Source organism: Penicillium cosmopolitanum, assembly GCF_028827165.1.
Source record: "Penicillium cosmopolitanum strain IBT 29677 chromosome Unknown utg000005l:1.0-4006212.0:1.0-4009387.0, whole genome shotgun sequence".
In the NCBI taxonomy this organism is placed as follows: Eukaryota; Fungi; Ascomycota; class Eurotiomycetes; order Eurotiales; family Aspergillaceae; genus Penicillium; species Penicillium cosmopolitanum.
Window position 1 is genome coordinate 853,693 of NW_026622675.1, and position 25,887 is coordinate 879,579.

General features: G+C 50.3%; 10 protein-coding genes across 10 annotated transcripts; 6 read left to right on the forward strand and 4 right to left on the reverse strand.

The window, feature by feature from the left end:
* Positions 1 to 1,616: 1,616 nt before the first annotated feature.
* Positions 1,617 to 9,710, forward strand: N7509_003357 (guanine nucleotide exchange factor DCK1; the record flags this gene model as incomplete). The annotated part of the gene is made up of 8 exons (XM_056627994.1): positions 1,617 to 1,718; positions 1,813 to 2,996; positions 3,062 to 5,399; positions 5,447 to 8,111; positions 8,730 to 8,797; positions 8,849 to 8,929; positions 8,982 to 9,374; positions 9,444 to 9,710. 8 exons carry the CDS (start codon positions 1,617 to 1,619, stop codon positions 9,708 to 9,710), a joined length of 7,098 nt encoding a protein of 2,365 aa, XP_056490728.1.
* Positions 9,711 to 9,762: 52 nt separating this feature from the next.
* Positions 9,763 to 10,456, forward strand: N7509_003358 (uncharacterized protein; the record flags this gene model as incomplete). Its single annotated transcript, XM_056627995.1, has 2 exons — positions 9,763 to 10,295; positions 10,372 to 10,456. The coding sequence occupies 2 exons, from the start codon at positions 9,763 to 9,765 to the stop codon at positions 10,454 to 10,456; spliced, it is 618 nt and encodes a 205-aa protein (XP_056490729.1).
* Positions 10,457 to 10,899: 443 nt separating this feature from the next.
* On the reverse strand, positions 10,900 to 12,954 carry N7509_003359 (uncharacterized protein; the record flags this gene model as incomplete). Its single annotated transcript, XM_056627996.1, has 7 exons — positions 10,900 to 11,043; positions 11,128 to 11,971; positions 12,037 to 12,157; positions 12,209 to 12,306; positions 12,373 to 12,455; positions 12,515 to 12,675; positions 12,744 to 12,954. The coding sequence occupies 7 exons, from the start codon at positions 12,952 to 12,954 to the stop codon at positions 10,900 to 10,902; spliced, it is 1,662 nt and encodes a 553-aa protein (XP_056490730.1).
* An 875-nt stretch (positions 12,955 to 13,829) lies between these two features.
* N7509_003360 (sulfatase family protein) lies at positions 13,830 to 15,879 on the forward strand (the record flags this gene model as incomplete). The annotated part of the gene is made up of 5 exons (XM_056627997.1): positions 13,830 to 14,169; positions 14,234 to 14,715; positions 14,771 to 15,266; positions 15,331 to 15,452; positions 15,523 to 15,879. 5 exons carry the CDS (start codon positions 13,830 to 13,832, stop codon positions 15,877 to 15,879), a joined length of 1,797 nt encoding a protein of 598 aa, XP_056490731.1.
* Positions 15,880 to 16,336: 457 nt separating this feature from the next.
* N7509_003361 (cytochrome P450) lies at positions 16,337 to 18,012 on the forward strand (the record flags this gene model as incomplete). The annotated part of the gene is made up of 4 exons (XM_056627998.1): positions 16,337 to 16,665; positions 16,723 to 17,572; positions 17,646 to 17,817; positions 17,876 to 18,012. The coding sequence occupies 4 exons, from the start codon at positions 16,337 to 16,339 to the stop codon at positions 18,010 to 18,012; spliced, it is 1,488 nt and encodes a 495-aa protein (XP_056490732.1).
* Positions 18,013 to 18,023: 11 nt separating this feature from the next.
* On the reverse strand, positions 18,024 to 18,679 carry N7509_003362 (mitochondrial 37S ribosomal mS37 domain-containing protein; the record flags this gene model as incomplete). The annotated part of the gene is made up of 3 exons (XM_056627999.1): positions 18,024 to 18,338; positions 18,410 to 18,489; positions 18,550 to 18,679. 3 exons carry the CDS (start codon positions 18,677 to 18,679, stop codon positions 18,024 to 18,026), a joined length of 525 nt encoding a protein of 174 aa, XP_056490733.1.
* A 293-nt stretch (positions 18,680 to 18,972) lies between these two features.
* N7509_003363 (DnaJ family domain-containing protein) lies at positions 18,973 to 20,617 on the forward strand (the record flags this gene model as incomplete). Its single annotated transcript, XM_056628000.1, has 2 exons — positions 18,973 to 19,347; positions 19,415 to 20,617. 2 exons carry the CDS (start codon positions 18,973 to 18,975, stop codon positions 20,615 to 20,617), a joined length of 1,578 nt encoding a protein of 525 aa, XP_056490734.1.
* Positions 20,618 to 21,072: 455 nt separating this feature from the next.
* Positions 21,073 to 22,029, reverse strand: N7509_003364 (uncharacterized protein; the record flags this gene model as incomplete). The annotated part of the gene is made up of 1 exon (XM_056628001.1): positions 21,073 to 22,029. The coding sequence occupies one exon, from the start codon at positions 22,027 to 22,029 to the stop codon at positions 21,073 to 21,075; it is 957 nt and encodes a 318-aa protein (XP_056490735.1).
* A 683-nt stretch (positions 22,030 to 22,712) lies between these two features.
* N7509_003365 (uncharacterized protein) lies at positions 22,713 to 23,987 on the forward strand (the record flags this gene model as incomplete). The annotated part of the gene is made up of 1 exon (XM_056628002.1): positions 22,713 to 23,987. One exon carries the CDS (start codon positions 22,713 to 22,715, stop codon positions 23,985 to 23,987), a length of 1,275 nt encoding a protein of 424 aa, XP_056490736.1.
* Positions 23,988 to 24,278: 291 nt separating this feature from the next.
* N7509_003366 (pyrroline-5-carboxylate reductase) lies at positions 24,279 to 25,234 on the reverse strand (the record flags this gene model as incomplete). Its single annotated transcript, XM_056628003.1, has 2 exons — positions 24,279 to 25,141; positions 25,195 to 25,234. 2 exons carry the CDS (start codon positions 25,232 to 25,234, stop codon positions 24,279 to 24,281), a joined length of 903 nt encoding a protein of 300 aa, XP_056490737.1.
* Between the last annotated feature and the right edge of the window lie 653 nt (positions 25,235 to 25,887).

Genomic DNA, 25,887 nt, shown 5'->3' on the forward strand with positions numbered 1-25,887 from the left:
GGGAATTGATTGATCTTATGTGCTCATGCTAATCTCTTGTACCTTTTCTTTTTTTCTCTCTTCTTCTTCTTCTCTCCCTCTTATTTTGTTGGAAGTCAGCATTGGGTCATTGGCTGGGCGTATTGGTTTTGACAGCATGTTCATGTACATGTATGTATATCGAGGCTCCAGCATCCATACTCGTGGATTGGAATTTAAGATATGATCGGCGCGATGCAATGATTGGTTCACTGGGGCCCACTGGTTCGAGGCCTCATTTTACGCCTCCGCTCAGGGGCACACCCTGGTCTGTGCGTGATGATATTAGCCCTGGAGTAGAGCAATTTGATAGCAGGAATACTTGAGATATTCATATATTCATGTATTCTATATGACGAGGCTGTACAGAGATCCACCTCTGGATACTCCTAGCAGGGAACCCTAGTACTAGTAGCTGTGGCCGTGTAATCTTACTCTTTCTCCATCCCACGGACTATAGCAACTAGTTCGTTATCTCCAATAGGTTTAGCTAGGGTCCTCGTACTCTGTTTAGTCGAGTAATTTTAAAATGACCAGCTGGCATTGCCTTGAAAAGGCACCATCTGGGTAGCTATTTACTATACTCTGTACTATTATTCTAGTAGCAACCTTGCTGGGGTTAACTTTCCTCTGCTGCAGCTGGGCAGCCACTCAGGCAGGGGAGCTAACCATTCCATGAAGTGCTGCCTTTCACTCGAGCCCAGATCTGCAATTAGGCGCACCGGTAACTGTCAGTAGTCAGTAGTCAGTACGAGTAGACGTGGCGTGTCCAATTCTCGTGTAGTGTGTAGTGTAGTGTAGTGTAGTGTAGTGTGGGTGTGTGGGGGGAAAGTGGAAAGTGAAGATCGGGCGATTTTCGTTCTTTGATCGTTCTCATCTTCTTTCCTCCCCTCTTCTCCTCCCAAATCTTTCCTATTCCTTCTTTTGGTCCTTTGCTTTTGATCTTTTCTCCTCTCCTATCTCTATCCCCTTTTTCTTAATTCTTTCAGTGAGTCCTCCTTCCCCTTTTGTTTCTTTCCCCACTGTTACTTGACTGTTTTCGCCGGCGTTCGTCGTGGCTCCACTACGCGAAAGGTTTCGCAAAGGGGGCACGGTTACCCCAATGCTTCGGACCCTGACGAGTTACGAGTTACGACTTTCGCTACTGCCCGCGCGTGGCTGGCAATTGGCAAGAAACCTCCTCGTTTCTCCCCAAGTCGCATCTGCATCCTTTTGCTTTTGCTTTTTTCCACTCCCCAACCCTTACGCTTTTCGGCCCCCCTCCCCAGCCTGCGAGCCATCAGCCCCATCCGACCCCCCCAGCACTCTCTAATCATGAGCCTTTAGATCTTTTCCAGCTGTCGCATACCTTCAATTCGCTTTCGCCTACATTCTTTTCCTCTCATTTCTCTCCTCGATCGCTCCGATAACCTAAATTTCCCCACTGCATGTCGCGTGCCATTGACCGATCCAACATTCTTCATCGTGAATCCCTGCCTCCTTTGCTTTGAAACGGTTCGGAACGTCCACCCCAAACCCACATTCCGCGGGGATTGGCACCTCTAGAGACTGTTGTCTCAACCTGAGATCACGCCTCGTCAATACCGCACACCGCAGCTATGCCCTGGCGGCCGCTGCCTCGCATTGCCTTTGCGGTGGCTATATACCCGTTCCACCCCTCCTCCCCGGCGGACCTCCCCCCTGGAACTCGGCGACGAATTGTACATCATTGAACAAGGTGGCTCTGATGGCGAGTGGTGTCGAGGATATCTTGTTGCGCCACCATCACTGCTCGCAGGCTTATCGAGTACCAAGGGCCAGACCCTCGAAGCCCGTGTTTTCTCCGGAATTTTCCCGCGGAACTGTGTCGAGATCCGGGAAGTGCTTGGCGATGGCGATGGCTACAAGGCCCTCCTGAATGGCGATCAAAAGAGTATAGATGGACTGACCCTGTCTGGCTTCGAGGCCGACCAATTGGCTCGGAACAGCATGGCCTATTCTATGGCCGACTCTCAGGCTGGCGGTGAAGTGTCGGACGTCGTGGTCGCGAAGAAAGGCAAACCCGCACAAATTACGATACATAAAACAGACGATCCAGATCACGCAAGCCCGCGCTCTTTTCAAACATACCCGACAGGATCAATTCCCCATACACCGGTGACTTTTGCACCCCGCGACCCTAATGCGCCGAAGCCAGCCGCACCCGTGCCCATGCTGAAGATTGGCGACGAGACCCCGACATCTCTCACCGAGCCACTGGTAGATGAGATCGCTTCATGTCTCCGCGAATGGCATTCCACGAACTTGCACGAATTGCTTCTGGCTCAGCAATATGACGTACTGGAAGAGATGTCGACAATCGTGCAGGAATTGGATTTCGCCAGACGACAATTACTGCACAACGTGCTGACGAATAAGGAAAAGGAAACACTCCGGGACGAGACTGTGTGGAAACTCGTCAAGGCCAACAAAATGCTGAGCGGAGATGTCATCGTTCGCGACCCGGATCAAAGAGGCCGACTGCTGACCGGCGACGACTCTGCAATTCAATTGGCCAAACTCCAGTCTGAAATGAGCATGCTTGAGAGCCGTCCTACCGTCAGCTCCGATTCGACCGCGTTGCACCATCTTCTCTTGGAAATAAACGCTTTGTCTGGAAATACTACGGGTCCGGTTTCTCTTGGAATGCAGCTTTATTCGCGGTCCGACGCAGGGTCATTCAGCCCATTATCCGAAACGTACAACTTGGACATACCATCTCCAGACAAATTTGTTAGCCTGACCCAGAGCAACAAGTTGAAGACACTATTCACTGAGCTCGCCGCAACCGACGTTGGAGATGGATCCGCCAATGGACGCCAGCTATACCTCGTTGCCTCAGTGCGGGCCCCCGAGATGCGCACCTCAGCTGATAGCACACCGGCATCACGATCCTCGATTTCCAGAGATGGCCCAGGATCTCCCAAGGCAGGTGCAGCGGGGGGGGTGTTCAACCTTCGGTCAAGGGAAGCCTGCGGACACGTCGGAGCATGATGTGGGCTCCCAAGACACGGACTGGAAACAGTTTCGATCAGCCCAGCAAGCCCGCTGCCCAAGGAGTCCCACGATCATCTAGCAGCTCCTCGAGTGCGAAGGAGGTGGCGAATCCACAGCCCACCACCGCTAAAGACTCCAATGCCATTCGTACAGTCGGTGTCGGAATTCTGGAAGTATCCCCGGTCCTTCGGCAAGAGCGCGATACTGAGCAGGTGATCAATATCTGGTCTGCGCCCCGAGATGGTGAGGAGGGCGAAGGGCATCCCGATGGCTTTGATAAGCTTCTCCGTCATCTGCTTCCCAGTCCCACTGGACGCTATGTGCGTACTGGACCAGCCGCGCGTTTACATGTTCACCTGTACCCCTTCGCAAGCACCGACCCCGAAGACCTTGTTCGCCAAAGCCCCACGATCCTTCACGATGTTATTCAGACCCGACGCATCGGGTTTTCCAAAGCCCCAACAAAACCTCGATCTGATATCTATGTCACTTTATCACAAACGGTTTTGCCCCCGGATGCTTTACTCTCCCATCCCACTGCCGGCCAGATCCCTTTGTCTTTCCTTACTGGACTTCATAATCTTCAACTTACCCTGGAGGTACGGGATGCTGCTGGTGCACGGGTAGACCGCTGCGTCTTCCCTTCTTCAGCTCCTATTTCACATACAGCCTGGCGGACTACAATTGCCGAGCGCGGTTCCGCTTGGAACCAGACCATTCGTCTCAAGATCCCGACCGAGCGAATTCCAGGATCGCATATAATCATGAGTGTTGCGGATGCGCCAGAGTTCCCATTCGCTTTAGCTTGGATGCCCCTCTGGGACCAGCAAGCATTTATTCGGGATGGAAGCCATTCGCTTTTGCTTCACGCATACGATAAGCAGACCTCAAGCATGGAGAATGGAAAGGGAGCCTATTTGAATCTTCCGTGGAGCTCGCTGGGTAAAAATGAAGCCGCCAAGGATGAAGCGATCACTGGTCCCCTGGCAACCTTGCGCCTCGAGACTCACCTGTGCAGTACAGAGTACTCCCAGGATCAGATCATTCTGAGCATACTCAACTGGAAAGAACGCCCTGTCGACGAAGTGCTTGATACCCTGAAGCGGCTGCCCTTTGTGCCAGAGATGGAGATCGTGAAGCAGCTCCGCGGGGTCTTTGATGCGCTTTTTGGCATTTTGGTTGAGAATGCTGGCAATGAGGAATATGAAGATATTATCTTCAACAACCTGGTAACCGTGCTTGGCATTGTTCATGATCGACGATTCAATCTCGGTCCTTTGGTCGATCACTATGCCGATGAGCAGTTCAACTTCCCATTTGTCACCCCGTGTCTTATTCGAAGCTTTTTGCGTCTTCTCAGTGCTGCCACTGATATGCACCAGTCGCGGAATCTTCGTGCCGCCTTCAAGGTGGGACGGCACTTGCTCAAGTTTATCATCAACGCTCGCGAACAGCAAAAGGCGAAGGAAGAGGGCATTGGAATCACAACTGTTCAATCAACCTTCAACCGAGACTTACATACAATTTTCAAGTCCATGGAGAATTTGATGAAGAACTCCTCCCCGGCACTGGTGGGAAGCAAGACTCTAATTGTCCAGCACTTCCACTCTTGGCTGCCCGAGCTATCCAAGGTTCTAGGTCGGGACGAGATGATTATGATTGCTCTGAGTTTCATGGATTCGTGCAAGGATGTGACTGGAATGCTTGTGCTTTATAAGCTGGTGCTCATCCAAAGCTACACACAGTTCGAGATCTTCTCATCAGGCGAGGAGCGACAAACCTTGATCTCTAGTTGCGTTGGCTGGCTTGCTCCCTACTGGGGGTCTACGGCCGGTGTTTCTGACCAGTATCGGGACCAGGTCCGCCTCAGCAGTGCGATTGTGGCTCAATTGCTCACACAGCCAGACGCTCAACTATATGACTTTATGCCGAGCGTGGTTGCCTCATACTGTGCTATCTCTACGGAGGGTGTTGACGAGACCGAATACCTATCTCTCCTTTTCAGCAAGGCATTCCCCTTCCAAGTCAAGACATCGAAGACTCCGCAGCCATTCGACGAGTCTCTTGTCGAATTGTCTGCCCTCATGGCAGCTTTGGCCAAGATCGTGTCTCCCAAGACGCCTAACATGAAGGACCTGGAGCTTGCAACCTTCATTGCCCAAGCATTTGAGGCCCACAACTCCATCCTGGATTGTGAAGCTTACCCCGAGACCTGGTTCAGTATTCATGTTTATAACCACCGTGCCGCAATCAAGAGTCTCGAGCACCTGGCGTTGCTTTTGATTGATAAACTTCTTCCGAACCCCGACGACGCGGACGAGTTTGACACCAAACTTTGGGAATCTTTCTTTACCACGTTGCTGAAGGTCATTTCCAGCGACGCTCTTGCCCTGAGACGTTCCCCGAGCAAAAGCGACGGGCAGTCTGGAAGATCGCTGGCGACGTTCGCGAGCAGGGTGCAGACCTCTTGCATTCTACCTGGGAAGCGATCGGCTGGGACACATCTGACGAGGAAAGGGAAAGGTTCGATTTGAAGAAGCTGGGCGGCTACCAAGTCCAATATGTTCCTAACTTGATCCCTCCCATCATCGGACTTTGCTTGAGTGTCCACGAAGGACTGCGTCATGTTGCGGTGCACATTCTGCGCACTATGATATTGAGCGAGTGGGATCTGAACGAGGATATTTCGATCGTCGAAACAGAAATCATCTCCAGCCTGGACTCTCTGTTCAAATCCAAGCAAATGAGCGAAAGCGTGAGCCAGAAGATCTTCATTACTGAGCTGTTGGATGTGTTCGAGGGCGACGCAGATTCCGACGAGGGTCTTTTCAATGCTGTCAAGGGTCTCATCTCTACTGTCGACGAGCTGCTCGATCTCCTGGTTGCTTCTCAGAGTAGCGCATCCACCCAAAGTCTGCATGCCCTTAAGCTCATGGAGTACATGAAGGATATGGGTCGCGAAGATATCTTCATTCGTTACGTCCATGAACTTGCTGATGCTCAAGCGGCTGCTGGTAACTTTACTGAAGCTGGCCTTGCTCTTCAATTCCACGCCGATCTCTACGAATGGGACCTCAACAAAGCTCTCCCTGAGACTCTTACCCCAACCTTCCCCGAGCAGACCGCATTCGAGCGCAAGGAGGCATTATACTTCTCTGTCATCCAGCACTTTGAGAACGCTATGGCCTGGGCACCTGCTCTCGCGTGTTATAAGGAGCTTGCTGCGCACTACGAAAGCACCACGATGGACTTTGCCAAGCTGTCTCGGGCCCAGAGCTCAATGGCACGTATCTACGACTTCATCGCCAAGGGCGGAAAGCAATTCCCGCGCTATTTCCGAGTTGTCTACAAGGGTCTTGGATTCCCCGCCAGCCTGCGTGACAAGGAGTTCATCTTTGAAGGATCAGCTAGTGAACGCATGGCTTCTTTTGTTGACCGCATGCAAAGAGAGCATCCTACAGCACAGATTATGTCTTCTGGCGAGATCCCCGACTACGAGGGCCAGTTCCTGCAGATTACCAGCGTTAGCGCCCACCGCGACGTTGCTCACCCAGTTTATCAGCGGTCTAAGGTCCCTCATTCTGTTCGTGAGCACTTGCTGATTTCCGACCCGGCTCGATTCTCTTCCACGTCAAGGCGACACACCAGCAGCTCCGACGTGCGTGAACAGTATGTCGAGAAGCTAATTTTCACTGCCGCCGAGTCATTCCCGAATATTCTGCGCCGCAGCGAGATCGTCTCGGCTCAAGAAATTGCCCTGTCGCCTCTTCAGACAGCACTCGAACGAACATGCCGCAAGACGCAGGAGCTGCAACTGCTTGAACGCCGGGCTGCATCGGGTGAGGACAGTGGTTTGTCGAACCTGACTGAAGCCCTGGATCAATTGCTGGAATCGCGCGGGTCATCGTCGAACTGTGTTGCGATGTATCGAGTGTTCCTGGGCGGTGCTCAGGGTACCAAGGAGAAGCAAAGTGATATCGCGGAAGAGGATGACGAAGAACCAGATGAGGAGGAGGAGGAGGAGGAGGAGCCGGAGGCTTTAGATCCTATGGAAAATGCCTTGGCCGTCGCCCTCATCGACCACGCTCTAGCGATCAAACATGCCTTGTCCCTCTATCAGCGACCCGCCCAACAAGCTACCCTGGCCGAGCTTCATCGACGCTTCGAGGAAGTGTTCGAGCCTGAGCTGGCATCACTCTCGACCTCTCCGCCGGAATATTCCTCACCCACCCCTACTCAACCTGCCCGTCGATCGCCCTCGTCGTCAGAATACCGCCGAACTCAGGGCATCCAACGATCTGTCAGCCCCGAACAGGAGCTGATTCGGGCGTCCCGCGGTAATATGCACACTCGTAAGCGCTCCGAACGGCAATCGGTCAGCCAGCGGATCAGCATCATCAACCCGTTCAAACGGCACGGAGCATCCAATTCCATCTTCACGATCCAGCAATCGGATAGCAAGGGCCAACTTGACCAAGAAGATGGTGGAGACGACGACGCGGCCACCATCCACAGCCGCGCCACGAGCCACTCCCGTGGAGGAAAGAGTGATAAGCGTCGCAGTTGGTTTGGCGGTGATAAGATCAAGCACGGGTCCTCTCCCTCGGTAGCAGCTGTTGGCGAGGAGACGATCAAACGGCGAACCTCACGCAGTGCTTCCCGCGATACGGGCGCACAGTCTCAAGATGGTCGTAGTCGGGCAGGGTCTCAGCATCGCGGCCCGACTGCCAACACGACTGCCAACTCAGAGCGACCGGCGCCCGTATCTAGTGGTGGCTGGTCAACTCTTCCTTCGACGCGCGATTATTCCCGTCCGGTGACACGCGATAGTGCTAGTGCGAGTGCGAGTGCTCATGCGGGGATTAACGGGGGCGGCCACACAGCCTCAGCCACAACCAATGCCCCCGCTAACCATGTCAACGGTGCCAACGCCAATGCCAACGTTCATGCTAGTGCCAATGGCCATGGCCATGGCAATAGCAATGCAAACAATGGGATGCGGGATTCTGTGTTTCGGCGATTCAGTCTGCTCAAGGGTGTTGGGCGGAAGAGTAGCCGGATGGATTTCAAAGCTAACGGTACGCTGCCGGAGGAGTAGAGGAGAGCTCCCTGTTGTGAACCCTTCATTCCTTTCATATTCCCTTTCTTTTATTCCCCTATTTACCTGTTCCTCTTTCTCCTTCTCTTCTTTGATGTGACTTACTACTACTACTACTACTACTACTACTACTACTACCTACCCTATACATTTTGTATTGATCTGTGATTTATGGACTGGGATTTTGTGCGGTGTTTTACGAGATAGATACCAATGGAACTCCGATTTCTTTCAATATGGACAAGCATACGAGTATGAACAGGATGAACCTTGTACGAGTACGGAGTACAGATACTACTCGTACTGTGGCAGTGCACCACTTGGCTTCCTTGGCACAGTGCGACCCTTGATTTTAGCCAACCACAAGGGAATACCAAGGTACAATTAATGAAAGGTGGGCAGATCGTCATGCAAAAGCTCCCTCACCTCTGCAAATGTTTCCTAAGCTGTCAAAGCTTGACCCACTTTGATCGAGGCTGTGCTGGGTTTCCCCCTTCTTGTGTACGCTTTTGCACACTTTTGCACGGATCTTCCTCCATTACGTCGTCCCCAATCCACGGTTTTCGTTTGTGGCTGGAACATCCCCCCGCTGCTCAAGTTTCATTCAAGGTTCCAAAGTCCAAACGTTCCAAACGTTACCAAAGAGCTTGGCTACCCAAAGAATGTGTATGTCTTTTCTCCTTTCCTCTGATCTGATCTGATCTTTCTGATCTCCAGACCTCCTCGACTGACTCCTTTGCTCCCCTCGTCCCGCAGCTTCCGTTCCCTTTCGGACTCAACTTCGAAGTCACACTTTCGGTCCATCCAGAAAGATGTCCGGCATTGGCACTGGCACTGGCACTGGCACTAGCAATGGCTCATTAAATCCTGGCGAGCACACTTCACTACTCGGCCACTCACCCTCCTCCCCGGTTACTCGCCGCATCACGCGCAGGATCATGGCCATCACCATCATCACCCCAATGACTCTCGTGCCTGGGTTCGCTGGCCACAGCATGTCGTGCGTCTGACTTGGTACACCCTGGTCCGCGATTACGTGAACTTGCTTCTTGTCTTTGTGCCGTTGGGTATGGTGGCTGGTGCCCTTCATTGGAATTCCACTGCCATCTTCGTCTTGAACTTCTTTGCTATTATCCCGCTCGCTTCGCTGTTGAGCTTTGCGACGGAGGAATTGGCTGGTACGATGGGTCAGGCACTGGGTGGTCTGATGAATGCTACTTTTGGTAACGCAGTGGAATTGATTGTACGCATTTTCCCTCTTCGGTTCTTCAGTTCTCCCTTCCTCACAGTTGCTGACCCGATTGACATCTAGGTCAGCATCATCGCTCTTAAGGATAACCAGATCCGTGTCGTTCAGGCTAGTATGCTGGGCTCCATTCTCTCCAACATTCTCCTCGTCCTGGGTTGCTGCTTCTTTGTCGGCGGTCTGAAATACTCCGAGCAGAGCTTCAACAGCACCGTCGCCTCCACCATGTCGTCCCTCATGGCTGTCGCCTCTGCCTCGCTGATCATTCCCGCCACTCTCTATGCCGCAATCTCCGGCTCCCCCCCACAATGGCGACAAGGAAGCCCAGGATAATATCCTCACCCTGTCGCACGGAACTTCCATCATCCTACTCATCATCTACGTCATGTACCTCTATTTCCAGCTCCGAAGCCACGCCGAGTTATTCGAGGAGACCAACGCAAGTGACACCGAGGGCACAGCCGGAGCCACCGAGGAAGAAGAGGAAGAGGAGCGCCTACTCAACCCCTGGGCAGCAACTGTCGCATTGATCATCGTAACTATCATGGTCGCCATTTGCGCCGATTACCTCGTCGGCAGCATCGATGATCTTGTCCAAACAACCGGCATGAGCAAGACCTTCATCGGTCTGGTCCTAATTCCCATCGTTGGTAATGCGGCAGAGCACGTCACGGCCGTTGTGGTCGCCTATAAGGATAAGATGGATCTGGCCATTGGTGTTGCTATTGGAAGTAGTCTGCAGATCGCCCTTTTCGTCACTCCCTTCTTGGTCATCTTGGGCTGGATCATGGGTATTGAGATGACTCTGCATTTCCAGACCTTTGAGACTGTTGCTTTCTTCATTTCTGGTCTGGTTGTTACCTTGCTTATCCAGGATGGCAAGTCGAATTACCTGGAAGGCGGCATGTGTCTTGGCATGTATGTTACTCTCCCCTCCACCCGATCTCTCTTACTCCAATCCTCTTTGTATATCCCTTACTGACCCCGATTTCAGGTATCTCATTCTCGCCCTTGCATTCTACGTCTACCCCGATGACGTCGGTGACGGAGTCGGCATCATGCATAACCTCGCCAATTAAAATGGGGGTAGATATGTCTACACTACGTAAGTAATTAGTACTACATATTGTAAGAGTTGGGCGATCACGCTACTTTCCAGCTCGTCCGAGCTGTCTGCTGGCCCAGTTGGGTGGTATATCTCATTTTTTTTGTCGCAATAGCAAGCTGGTCTGTTTTATTGTGTCTTCAAGAGCCCTTGGACATACTGTCTCCTTTTTTTTTCTTAGCCTATGGTACATTTTTGTGTTTATATCTTTATCTGTGAAGTGAATGAAATTAAAAACCTCTTCTTGGATACCCTTCCAAGTTCATACTGCATTTGGGCTTTTAGATATGTGTTCCAAGGTTTCACTAGCCTTTTTCTTCATGCTTGCAGTGACGACCTCAGAGTTTATGGTTGCGAATCGTCAATCCAAGCGCAGACCCAGCAAGCGAGAGGGCTAGCGACATCACTGAGTCCAAATTAGACGGGTCCCATGAGAGAAAAATTGAAAGACTTACGGTATGTTGAACGCAATCCACCCACGTAACTCTTGACCACAATTTCTCGAACTTCCCCAGTAAGTCCGGAGATATAGTGCGAATTTTCCAAAGAGTGACGAATGATCTGACGCAGTTCAAGTTAGCCAGTGCCCAGAAAGAGTCCAAAAACACCATGACATCGCTATGCCTTCCAAGATTCCTTCCTCACCTTATCTGCATTCGGCACCGTGAGATCACGAAGCATATTCCACTTAAACATCGACGTCAAAATGGAATTCGTCGTCGTAACACCCGCCGTCATGGCAATCGAGAAAACAAGCATATAACCACCAGTAGCCATAATAACCTCATCCGGATCACAAAAAGCCGTCAAAGCCACAAACGAAGCAGCGGATGCAAACGCAGTCCCAATACCACCAGGGACAATATACAACGATTCCCAAACAGAAGTATTCCCATTCCAGCGCAGATAAAGCAACAAGTACGAGATAGATGCCACGAGGCCAGCAATGAACAGAACAGGTTTATAATGTCCTGTGCGTCGAATAAACCACCCCGCAATCAGGCCGCCGATTGCATTTCCCACGACGGACGGAACGAGATGAGTGCCTGCTACGGCGGCGGGAACGTTTGCGGTCACTTGGAAGTATAGGGGAACAGTGTACATCATGCTTGATTGGGCGGCAATTTGTAGCATGCCGATTAGGTAGCATGTTGAAACGTTTGGGAGACGGAGAATGGCCAGACTGAAAATTGGCTCTGGGGCCACGGAGTGTTCGTAGTAGATGAATGTTGTCAGGAAGGTGAGTCCTGAGGCTGCGAGGAGGAGGGCATAGTGGGAGGTCCAGGAAAATGCTTTTCCGCCTCGGTCGATTAGGAGGGTGAATGAGACGACGCTCGTGGCTAGGAGGAGACAGCCGGGGATATCGACGCGGCGGATTGAAGGGGTTGAATCTTTGTTTGTGCTGCTTTTTGACTTTGGTGTGAAGCGGAGGAAGATTGTCACGAGAATTGCGGCGACGCCGAGGAGGGGAGCTTGGGTTAGGAAGACCCTAAATGATGGAAGTGAGTGAGTGGTCTCAATAAGGGAGTTAATGTCAAAAGAGTAAGACGGTACCAGCGCCATCCAATGGTATCAGTGAGCCATCCTCCGATTGGGCCGCCGATGCTTCGACCCAGAGTCATTGAGATATTGACAATTGCTCTCCAAGCAGCTAGGTCTCGCTTTGGTACGACGTCTTATCAAGTTAGCAGTCATGTTTCGCATTCAGAATTGTTCGGTGTCGTACCTAGTATGATAATTGATCCCATCGCCATGATACCCGCTCCGCCCATTCCACTGACAACCCGTCCGAGAATGACAGTAGACATAGAGGGTGAGATACCACTGAAATATCCTGTGTTAGTCACCGGAACCGGAAGCAAAAAAAATGATGCAGAAGTAAAAGCTTACCAGATAACGCATCCTAGTGCGAGGAGAAAATACGCAACTAACAGAATTGGTTTGCGGCCATATATGATGCTGAGTTTGCCATACTGGTAGCAGATGTCAGTTTAGGCCGCATGCTCATGCTGACTACGAGATCTCCACATACAATTAATTGTACAGAGCCGACGCCCAATGCAAAGGCCGTTGCCAGCCAGCTTGCATCCTGCAATTTGTTGAATTCAGATGAGATGGGACCGGCCGTCGCCATGACGATCGTAGAATCGGCATTGGATATGAATTCACCTAGTGAGGTGTTAGGAAACGGATCTTAAAGGTTGGAAGGGAAGGGAAGGAATGAAGGATATGAATACCAAGTAAAAGAATCACAATAATACTGGTTACACTGCCCATGCACCCTCCGCCAGCGGACTTTGTGCTTGCATCATCGACTGAGCTTTCGTCACCGGATAAGGGACTTTGCTCTGTTTCCGATAGTAGAGGACTTTTGCTAAGAAACGTCGAGTAAGGCTGGCCTATGTTTTCATTGTCTCTTCGATCCGAGATGAGTGGAGTGGTGTCATCGTCGATACTACTAGTCGTAGGCATGATAACTATCACGACGGGCCGTCAACACGTGGGGACACCGGCAGTATCGAAATTAAGTTTTTTCTCTTTCAAATGGCCCGGATAATAGGGAAATAAAGACGAAATAAATATCTCGAGCTGGGGCTCATGAAAAATCAAAACAGCCCTACAGGCAAACCCAGAGTCATCGGCTAAGGACCCTTTCCGAGACCACCAACTACTTCCGCCGCATGGTCTTTTTAGTAGGCCCACTCTGGCATAGTTGACTCATAAGGATTTGTACAAAGTAATACTAGTAACATGTGTTAGTGTCATTTCGCTTGTAAAGGTACGCAGATGATGCCATTTTAGAGCGGGTGTTCTCATGGGCTTATCATAGTTTCTATTGGCTGCCACCCGATTGGCATCAACGGCCCGGAAATCTGCCGATTATTGGTGGTCTGTGCACTATGAAGGGAATACTGAACCCCAAATTTGGATTGGACCCTTTCAGATTCTTGCTTTGGGGTTGTTGAAGGCCTGACCTGGGCGTGATAGTAGATAACACCGGAGGATTTGGGACGGATATGTGCAGCTACTGAAATACTGTATACAGAAGTATCCATATTCAATCCAACTTGACTTCATGGTACAGTAAAGAAAGGCTCGCTTATTTTATAGTTGTTTATGAGATCAAGGCCCAGACCCCACGCCTTGGAAATCCTGTTTCTCCACTAATATCTATCACCTCATCCATTCTAAAATCTCACAATTGATCTTGGCTATCATGCCCCCATTACAAAACCCGAGTGGTGCTATGCATAAAGTGTTGCTAGAACTTGATTTCTGCACATACCTGAAAAACTCAATTAGCCATCTTTTATGCGGCAGTGAATTCTGTCCCCAAGAGAAAAGAAATGAAGGGAATTTCACTCCTGAATAGCCTCGCAATCATACTCGGTGTTGTACAAACGACATGCGCACTAGGATATAATGACCAGCAGCAACAAATCCTTGCTCCGGCGGCGAACATCAAAGATAACCGACCAAACATCATTTTCATCCTTGTTGACGATCAAGATCTATTGCTAGACTCGATCAACTATATGCCAAATTTGAATAAACATTTAGCGCAAGAAGGCACCTTCTACCGAAATCATTTCGTCACAACGGCACTTTGTTGCCCATCGAGAGTCAGCCTTCTTACCGGACGACTAGCTCACAATACAAACGTCACTGACGTGAATCCTCCGTATGGTAGGTAGCTAAATTGAAAATGTCAAGAATCCTTAAATATTCATTTACGTCTAACCCCTCCTAGGTGGGTATCCGAAATTCGTTGAACGCGGTTTCAATGAAAACTATCTTCCAGTCTGGCTTCAAAATGCAGGCTACAACACTCTTTACACGGGGAAGCTATTCAATGCACACACAGTCGACAACTACAATAGTCCTTTCGCTAATGGCTTTAACTCGTCTGATTTCTTGTTGGATCCATACACCTATTCATATCTAAATGCAACCTTCCAGCGCGATTCCGACCCACCCGTCAGCTACGAGGGTCAATATACCACGGATATTCTGAAAGGAAAGGCTTTGGATCTCTTGGAATCTGCAATAAGTCAAACAGACCCATTTTTTCTCACTATTGCTCCGGTGGCACCCCATTCAAATGTTCACTCGAATGGCCCTATAATCCCTGGAGTGGATCTGAAAATCACCGCACCAATCTCCGCAGAAAGACATAAACATCTTTTCAAGGATGTGAAGATCCCGCGGACGCCAAATTTTAACCCTGACGAGGTACGTTAGCGCTCTGGATCATGAATAGATTATGATTTCTAACGCGCGAACAAAGCCGAGTGGCGTAAATTGGATCGCACGCCTGCCCAAGCAAAACGAAAGTAATATCGACTATAACGATCATTTCTATCGCTCAAGACTGCGAGCTCTGCAGCCCGTGGACGAGCTGATATCTGAAGTTGTTGATATCTTGGACGAGAATCATATCTTGGACAATACCTACATCATCTACACTTCCGACAATGGGTATCATATCGGGCAACATCGCCTACAAGCGGGCAAGGAGTGCGGATTTGAAGAAGATATCCGGGTTCCTTTTATTGTCCGGGGCCCGGGTGTCCTGCCGAACTACGAGGAGCTGGCAATAACTACACATATTGATATAGCCCCGACACTTTTTGATATCACCGGCCTGCCTCTGCGCTCGGACTTTGATGGTACGCCTATCCCGTTCAAGAAGGAGCTCAACTCGAGCGACCCCGTACGTCATGAACACGTTACTGTTGAATATTGGGGGCTAGCTATCCCCGAAGGGAAATACAACACACTGGGTAAGTTATTCATGACGGCATATCTTTGACTTTCATATTTAAGGAAACTGACAAGCACTGCTAGGTCCCGACAACCCGGAGATAATCACAAACAATACCTATAAGTCGATACGCATTCTGAGTAGTGAATACGATCTTTATTACTCAGTCTGGTGCTCAAACGAACACCAACTCTATGATCTCAAGGTATCTAGTCTACACACATCAAGCTCGCCGGTCTGAAAAACTCTGGAAGAAATTGACCATTTACACATAGACGGATCCATACGAGCTGAATAACCTTTATGTGACATCAGACTCCCCAGGGAACCTTAATGAGGGCCGGGAAATCCTTGGTGTTTCTCTGGCGAAAGTTATTCACCGTCTCGACGCGCTACTTCTTGTCTTGAAATCCTGTCAGGGACAAACTTGCATTCGGCCCTGGGACGTGCTGCATCCGGAAGGAAAGGTTGAGACTATTGTGGATGCATTGGACGCGAAGTATGATGAGTTTTATAATGTCCAGTCCAAGGTCTCCTTCAGCCGGTGCGAATTTGGGTACATTCTCGATGCCGAGGGGCCACAAACGGCCTTGACCTATCGAGACGGAATCGAGTGGCATCACTGGGTCTAGAATAAAGACAGTTTATGCTAAAGTATCCAAAATGTTCATAATCAAGATCCTTCAAGCTGAATACTAGTAACCTAACCAGTACCCTTCATTATGTCATGGTACCCCGCTTATCGTGTTATCTTCTCGCGGGGAAGCCCAGTTGGAATCCCCACATTGAGGGTAACGTAGTGCGAGTAATCGCGATGATGTGGTTGGACAAATCTCCAATTTCTTACTCCCCAACTACAATCTTCCCCCATTCATCGGCCATCTGAAAGTTGGCCGACAAAGAAGCCCTCTTTAAGCGGGGGTTGGGGAATCAATTACCTAAACGAACTCCTCGGCAACCCAAGTGCGGAACGATATAAGTGTCCGTGACCTCCGCCGAATCGAACTTCACCAAGTGCACCACTAAACGTATTGGCGGGGTTGAATTGTGTACTCCGAACTTGCTCAGGATTCGAGGTGGAGCCGCGCCATGGGTGTTCCTATCACTTCGCTAGTCGCGCTGGCCATCGCAGGCTTGGCCTTTTATAAGGTCGTCATATATCCATACTTCATCTCGCCACTCGCAAAGATTCCCAATGCACACTGGAGTGTCCCCATATCTCCAGGCTGGATGCTATGGAGAAGATTTCGCATGCAGAATAACCGTACTATCCAGGCGGCGCATGAGAGGCTTGGCCCTATTGTGAGACTTGGACCGTCGGAGATATCAGTGAATTGCGTCGATGGAGGGATCAAATCTGTTTATACCGGGGGCTTTGAGAAGCATGAGTGGTACCCACGGGTATTCGGATCACTTGGGTAGGTTTCTCGCACCCATCTAATTCATCCAGAGAATGAAGCTCACGCTGTCAATAGAACCGTAAGCATGTTCACTATGATCGGTACTAAGCCCCATTCCGCACGCAAAAGAATGCTGTCCAACATCTACTCCAAATCAACCTTGCAGACTTCGCCCCATCTACGCGTTGTCTCGAATGCAGTTATCTATGATCGCCTGCTTCCAATATTGCAAGACGGGGCGAGTTCAGAGCAATCGATCGATGTACACGATCTCAATCAAGGATTGACAATGGATTTCGTCTCATGCTATCTTTTCGGCTTACAGAATGGCACGAATCACTTGCAGGATCATGCATTCCGCAAGCACTGGCTCCACATGTATCTCTGTCGCAAGCCATTTGAGTTCTACCACCAGGAGACCCCTCAGTTGATCGGCTGGATGAAATGTATGCGTTTGCGGCTCATCCCAAAGTATTGCGATACCGCCAATGACATGCTTGATGCATGGGCATTAGACCTCTGCGGCAAGGCAGCTCAATCACTAAGCTCAACGGACCCCTCTATCGAGCCTATTGTATACAAGCAGCTGAAGCAGAGCTTAGATAAACAGGCGGCAAAAGAAGGTGGTCCAAAACCTGACCCTGCAAAGCAACAGAATGATATCGCATGCGAAATGTACGACCAACTGACAGCAGGATTTGAAACCAGTGCTGTCGGCTTAACCTATCTGCTATGGGAATTCTCCAAGAACCCGGAGCTTCAGAGCAAGCTCCATGAAGAGCTGATGACCTTGGACCCTCCCATCAGGTTCCCTAGGTGTGCTGATCTTCCTCCGGCGAAGGCGGTTGATATGCTGCCATTACTGGAAGCTATCGTCACCGAGACATTGAGACTCCATGCTCCAATCCCCGGGATCCAACCGCGAGTCACACCGGCGCCATCTTGTTCTCTGGGGGGGTTATGAGAATATCCCAGCCAACACCCGTGTTAATGCGCAGGCTTACTCGCTACACCGCAATCCAGAGGTCTTTCCAGAGCCCGAGACATGGAGACCGAGTAGGTGGCTCAAGGAGGAAAACTCGATTGTCGATCTCGAAGAACAGAAGCGCTGGTTTTGGGCGTTTGGAAGTGGAGGACGTATGTGTGTCGGAAGTAATCTCGCGTTACAAGGTAAGTACATGTAAAATCATTTCACTTTGGTCTTTTTCTTTAACATTAGTTTGGTTAGAAACCAAGCTCGTCGTCGCAGCGATATACTCCAACTTCCGGACAACAATTGTGGACGATGATGGTATTGAAGCCATCGATGCATACACGGTCGGCCCGCGAGCCGAGAAGTTGATCCTGAAATTCCATCCACTGTAGAGGACAAACTGTTACAGAAGTTCAAAGTTGGGAATATTGATACAATCAATTCTTTTAAAGACAATGCCGCTGCCGTAGTCGACATAGGTAATATACTGTACAAATGTGCCGCAAAGAATCCCCCAAACTCCGAAATGAACAACTGCAGCGGGCGTGCAGCTCATATAGACGTGCATATCCATCTCTCTTGTGGTCCCAGCCGTTGTCCATGCAAAATAAAAATGCAATTTAGCCCAGGACACCGTCCTTCTTCGCGGGCCCACAACCTTGGGGTACATTCTCATCAGGTGGTAGTTGACGGTGTTCTTCTTCTTCTCTTGGGGTTTCTGCAGGAAAATAAATCGTCAGTATTCCGTGAGCGGGAATAAGGGAAAGAAGAGCAGATCGATAATCATACAGGGGCATCCATGCACTTGCGCAATTGCGCCTCGAGGGCAGCGCAGCCTTCGGCGTTGTATCCTTGGGAAGCCCAGCAGTCTGCAACGCGGGATTGTCAGCAATTGATCTCTTGGAAATGAGGAAGCCAGGCAGACGTACTAAGCATGGTCGACATGACAGTCACGCAGGGGTTCTGCTCATTCTGGTTGGGTCGGCGGACGCGAAGGTGGTTGATGGTGTTCAGGCGAAGCGGGTTCAACCGGGTCGAGATGTTGCCCTTGGGAGCCATAGCGGAGGGAAAGTGTCGATCTGGATCGAGTGAGTGACGAATTGCCGGGTAAAAGAGATACTGAAATGCCGCGACGGGCTCCGTGGACAACGATGGAGAAGTGGACGCCTGCGGAGGAGCTGCGACGACGAAATCCCTGGAAGTTTTGGCTCCGCGGAGGTGGATGACTCAGCAGCTTTCCGGGCGACTTGCCACTGTCGAGCTCAACTCTCTCAGCAGCCAAGGTGATCAACCTTGACTTTTCTTTTTCTATTTCTTTGAATGGTATAAGGGGCTATTCGGCGGCTTTCGAAATGAACGGAACACAACTCTGGAGCTCGCCGTTACGTCGGGCACCTGCTTGCGCTTGGAGGAGCTCAACTCCCGCAGCGAGACGTTTCACCGCGGGGTGCCAATGGAGGCAGGGTGCAGACTCCTCTTCGGGCAAATGCGAAAATGAGAAGGGTCAAGGTGATGGCAACCAAGAGGAGGAGAAAGAACAAAGTGCTATGTCTCGTCGGCTGTCCCAGATGACCGAAGATGCAATGTTAGAGGGCGGCCGGTCCGCGCGCCGCAATATAGAGAACGCAGGATTCTCAGAGGATCTGAAGAAACAGCTGGAGGAAAGAGTGCTGGCTTCGTCTTTCAAGAGCGAGCATGCTGCTGCCCATTCTATCCTGGATATGCCGGTAAGCAGTGGACTACTGTTTGGGGATACTCTTCACCAGTAACTGATTTGTATACTTAATCCTACAGGCGAGTGCAGGCCAAGGAACCCGAGAGACAGCTGCGGCTCAAGCATGGACAGGAACCGAAACCCTTCATGACTCCGCCCTACGCATGCTTGACGATGCTAGCAAACCAATTCGGACACCATACAAGATCCCCCAACCCGTCGATCTGAAACCCGCTCCCAAACCGAAGCATACCCCCGGCGAACGGCTTGCTCAAGCAAAAGATCGTACATCTACCTACGCACTAAGCCAGGCACCTGGATTCTCGGACGAACAGCGCGAGGAAATGCGTCGAGAGATGAGGGAGAAGTTGACACCCGGTGCGCACTCCATGCCTATCTCCATCCAGGGCCTATCCTCACTTGCGAATGAACGAATCGAAGATGCAATTGCACGTGGTCAATTCCAGAAAATTAAGCGCGGGAAGGGGGTGAATACAGAGACGGATCATAATGCCAACTCGGCTTTCATCGATACCACGGAGTACTTCATGAACAAGATTATCCAAAAGCAGGAGATTGTTCCTCCTTGGATTGAAAAGCAACAGGAACTTGCGATGGAACTCAGTCGGTTCCGACAACGTCTTCGTGCTGATTGGAGGCGGCATGCCGCAAGGTTGATCGCAAGCGAGGGCGGGTCCTTGGAGGCGCAGATGAATCGTGCGAGAGGACATGCAGCAGCAGAAGTTCGTTTAAAGGAGCAGGCGAAGCTGGAGGCATCGCTGAGGAATAACAGTGAGGAGGATGTGGTCTCAGAGATCGATTCCGATGGTCGTATTGTGTCAAAGACCGAATCACCTGAAATCGCTGCCGAATCTGACTCCGCCGGCGATAATACGACAAAGAGTATCCCCCATCTTCCGCCTTTGCGAGATCCGACATATTTTAATAATGAACGCTCTTATCACGAACTTGCCGTGAAACAAATAAACGCCATCACCCGCTCCTATAATCTCCAAGCGCCGCGGTCGGCTCAAAAAGGATACATCAATTTAAATCGCGAGTTAATTGCCTGCTTCAATGAAGTTGCACCGCAACTAGCCGAAGAGATCCGTCGTCGGGCTACAGAGCGAGCACGCAGTCCTATAACCATGGGTGGATCCTCTTCGAGTATGGTTGGATCACTTGGAACTGGACAAACAGCTCAGATTTATGAGGAAGATGGAGGAAAGGCGTATGGAATGAAGGAAATGTGGCGAGATTTATTCTCGAAGGAGAAAAAATAGGACTCATGAATGCTACATTTGTGTCACTAATATCAGCGTGTACATCTCATATATCTGTCAATTTCTGTATATACTACTTGTACCTACATGAACCGACATAGGACTATAACTAGTATGACACGATGCAAATTGGAACTAGAGAAGGACGAGTAATGACTCACAGGCCTTGTATTTTGCCATTCAACTTATGCGACGCGTGATGCAATTTGATTGTTAGCGGGTTTTCATTTCTAGAAGAATGAGAAGGATCCACAATGGGATAAAGCTATTTCATTTTGAAACCCTGGAGGCTATACATACTGCATCGCCGTTGGTATAGGCTGATCGTCAAAATAATAACAAAAAGCAAACAAAAAAGCTCGAAACCAATACCAAAGACCCACGCCGGGGAATGCTTCCTCTTCGCACAAGTAGAACAAGAACAAAAAGAGTATACATTGGGCAAACCAACGTTTTCAAATGGCCGGGCTGGGAATATAAACGGAAAACAGTGGACCATTAGGAGGTTGTGATTCGAGGGAATTCGATTCCATAGCCTTTTCAACGTCCACTGAAGCATTTATTGATTGATCGGTGGGCGGTGCAGGAATGTTTGGTTGGTTGACGGGACATTCGGCGAGCCAGGTTTCGGCGGCCTGATCTTGCTCGTCTCCATCTCTTCGTGTAACAGCCTCCCATAGACAGTAAGCGAGGCAAACCAAGGCAATTGTGATGATTGGTATTGCCAAAGACCCCTGCATCTCCATGATTTTGCGAAAAACTTCGATCGGATCGAGGCAGGGTACTGCCGAGGCGGCCATCGGAAACCCGAAGCCCATAAAAAGGATGGCAAGTAGGGAATAATAGAAGGGCAGTTTGAAAGAGTACCGTGCCCATCTCATCACGTTTTGCGGTTGATAAGGTTGGGGAATGATCCGAAGAGGACAGAGGGCCCACATTCTGAGTGATCGAAGTCCATCCACGACCATAGCAGCAATTAGAAAGAGCAGGAGAAAACCGAACTCAATCAACAAAGCGCTGAACATGAAGAGCACAGAGGCCCATGCACTATCAACCCCAAAGATCAAAGGTGTGACGCAGCGTGATATCTCTCTGGTGCCCACGGTAGTGGTGCAGTTTAATACGTCGTTGGTCATCATGTTAGCGGTGCAGGTTAGTACCACCTTGGTCTCCATGGCAGTGATAGGGTTTCGAAAAGCTCCGAGGTCTCGTTTCAATGGAATGAGGAATTGATGCCAAGGTATCTTCGGCCAGTCACCAGGAGGCCAGCCGGCTTGTCCCAAATCAGAGTCACCAAAGGGCAGGCGAGAGATGAGTTCGACGTTATCGACCCAGATTTCGTTGACAGCGTTTCCGGGAGAGTAGAAGTCGGAAGATTTAACGCCGTGCACGGACGAGACGTTGTGTCCCATGAAATAAGATAGGATCTTGGTAAATGCCGTGTGTAGTGAAGTGAAGATGAAGATGGATGAAAAGAGGAAGAAGAGGAAGAGGAGGGAAGTCAAGAAGTAAACAGACTGCCACTTCGGGAAGGAGTGAGGCTATTCCCGGCAGCCACGATGCACCCCCATCACCTGACTTCTGATCTACTACTAGTAGTAAGTACACACTTCATACTCAACTTCAACTTAACTTCAACTACCGACGATGCACTCACTTTCAAGGCCCAGGTCTATACTACTGGTCTGCCATTAAACTCGTCACACTACTGCAAGTGGACCGTGCCACTCTGCCAAGCCCTGCGATTGTGACGGCCGATCTACGACCGCTGACTGGTTCCCCGCGGGTGACGATCGTGCAGGTGGGCGCGTATTTACAGCCAACGACAGGCTCAAACCATTGCCTTTTCACCTGCACCCCCAACATTGCCTTCACCTCGTCACACTCGATGGCTCACGTCTTATACCAGGCCCCTCCCTTTCCTGCCGCCTCGTCACCTCTGAAGCACAATGCGCCCTTTCCCTCCCCCCAAGATTCGTGCTTCGCCATGCCGATCAACCCAAAGTGACCCAAAGTGACTGCATCTGCCTTTAAAATTGATCCCTCGTTCCCCGCCGTGCTTTTTTAAAATCGAGTCACATCCAGGATCCCTGAAATGCCTCCCCTGATTGCCTCTTGCTCCTCTGCGTTTCTTCTTTCCTTCGTCTATATTCTTCCGGTCTCTGGACACAGTGACTTTCAGACAAAACGCTCGGGCAGTATCGATGACCGACCACCACTAGACAGGGCACTCTTAGGAATCCAGGTCGGCAGCATTTGTGCTGCCTACGTGATCTTCGTTGCTGTTCTCCTTGGTCTACTACTCCTGGTCGGGCGTCGACTACGACGGACTGTTCAGTCCTCAAACTATTCTCTGCAGATGCAGATGCTGAAGCCAGTAAAGCAACCTGTCAGCCTAGACCCTAGTCCGATCTCTCCCATCTCGCACAACCTACCCAGTCCCACATTCGCCCACCAGCCCACTTCCTCGTGGGGAATTATTCAGCGTGGAAACAGACCCTCGCAAACATCTGTGAACGGCAGTATGGTAACCATCGATGAATCCGTGGTCGCTTCGGACCGACAAAGGGCCCAGGACCAGATGGAGATGTTATATGCTGCAGTTATGGAGCACGATGCCCAAAAGGCCTCTGGACTCGATGTATCTGTTCGAGATCGAGACTCCCAGAGCCAATCCCCGGACAGTCAATATACCAATCCTTTCACCGATCGACACGCCTCGTATGCCACGGAGCAGCCGCCCATGCCGCCTCTGAAGTCTCCCAAGTCTCCAAGATTTTCGAACGGCTCTCGCTTGTCCAAACTATTTAGCTCAAATACTCGAGCGAACCCCGATGGTGGCAAACTGAAATCCCCAAAGTTTCCTCTTCGGAAGTTGGGAATATCATCACCGCTCTCCTCTCCTGACCCACGAACCCCTCAAACTTATACTCACGAGGCACCGCCTTTGTCCCCACGGTTTTATAATCCTGGACCACCGCCAATGGCTCCCCGAGCACCTCCTGCCTCGGCCATTGGACATGGCATGCCTCCTTCAGGTCGTGCCCGGCCACCAGCTCCACTGAACCTCACTACTGCATCCCCCCATGCACAGTCTTCTCAAAATTCGCTTCCTTTCCGTGAAGCTTATCCCCTGCAGAGTGCCCCAGCTACCAAGACGACAATCCTGGAGCGCCCTACCAAGAACCGCACTGGGCCAATCACAGGCGTTCCGACTCCATACAGTGCCTACATGCCTTTCACCCCTGTCACCCCATTCACACCAGGCCGGACTGTTAATAAGCGACAGCGGAAACGCGAGGAGAAAGAAAATGGACTTCGAGCCTTGCATGAAGACGACTTGGTCAAGGACGATACTGACATGTGGTGAAGCGCACTTCTAATGTACTCAATTTGGTTTTTCTCATCGGTGCCTGGTCTTTGGCGCAAGTGTGGTAGGGGGTATCTAATTTGTAAACGCCCTGGCGGCGATAAATATCAATCAAATTTTGGCGTGCAAGGCTTAAGAGCTTGGAGATTTGCTAGAATACCTCGACTCTTTGGCTGTCATTCCTTCAAATTCATTCATGATTTTGTTCGACCTAAAGAAGTTCCTATCCTTCAAGTTCTATTTCTATACTCTTATGTTCCTTATCCAGGATTAATCCCCCAAGATACTTGTCTATTTATTCATCGTCTTCAAGTGCTCGGTGCCCTGGATGATAGCATCGGCGTAGTCCGCCCGGCTTCCAGCCCTTTCAAGAGCCAAAAGCGCCCGAATGGTGCATCCTCGAGGAGATGAGATACTTTCCCTCAGAGCAGCAGGGTGAATCCCAGACTCGAGTGCCGCCGAGAGACCTCTGATTCCCTTCAATACAAGCTCCATAGCATCCGGTCGCTTAAGTCCCTCCGCTACACATCCATCCAGGATCCCCTCAATGGGAATAGTCAGAGTCGCCAAAGCTGCCCCAACCAAAACAGATCCGAGATCCATTTGACTCGGAGGCAAATACTTGATCGCACCGACCTTGGTGAACATCCAATCCACGATCTCGGTCATCTGTGCGGGGATAGGCTCCTCAGGGGTCTCGATAATAGTCATGGACTCGCCAAATTGTGCGCCCATATTAGGAATAACCTTGACGACGACCGGATCGGCGAAGGATCCGGATGTGCCTTCGCGAATCATTCGGGTGAGGTCTTGAGGTGTCTGCCCCGCCAACAGGCTGATCACCAATTTCCCGGCCAGCGCTTCACGGACACCCTTCGAGCCGAGGACGTCTTCGGCCATGAAGGGCTTGAATCCTAGGACAATGACATCTGCTCGTTTCATGATCTCTATCGGCACTGCTTGCGACGATGTGACTTCAACGTGGGCCTGTTGCTCTGCTGGCAAAGATGCCTTCAAGCGCTCCGCGGACGAAGCCGTCTTTGTGCAGGCGATGAAGCGAGACACGGGGAGGTCATTCGATGACTCGGTGCTCGAGTCGGATTGAGAGAATGCGGCTTTGAGAACTCCATGGAGAATGGCGCCTCCCATGTTACCTATCTCGCATTGTGAGTCAAATTGAACGCAATGCGGGGTTGGGTTTACTTACCGCATCCAATGAATGCTGCTGTCTGCTCTGGTGAACTCATTTTTGAAGATTGATAGGGGAAGAAGAGTCTAATTGAAGTTGGATTTGAGATATTGGAATTTGGAGAATGACGCTGAATTGGAGAAGTCCGGTGCTTATAATTGTCGGATGGGGTCTCCGAGATGTTCGGCGTATCAAGCCGAACGGAGATAAGTCAAATTTGACTCATAGTATGCCCAATTTCAGAGAGAAAAGAGATATGCTGGTATTTCTGACACTCATTTAACTTCCATTTCGGTTTTAGAACCCTTACCATAATCTTCCAATTCAAAATTAAACTCGCCCACGGAGACATTGAGAATAACAGCCTCGGCATTCTCGCCGACTCCGATTTCACTCCCGCCCCACTCAACTACAGTGGCCTTGCTAAAGTTTGGAACCTACTTCTGATGGGAAACTAGTAGCTACCTAAGATGAAATAGTGTAGCTAGTTTATCCCATCTTAGGTAGATACTAGTCCGTGATTACAAGACGGACACGAGAACGATTGTCATGCTCGGATCGTCTATAGTATGTAAACCTGACCTTGAGCTATGGCACTAAACTCGAGCCCCAAAGGATAATTTATAGAAAGACAATCTGTACAAGGCATTTGGTGAAATTTCATTCGTGGACGTGGATGAAGATAGAATCAATAGTTTTCTATGCAAGAAG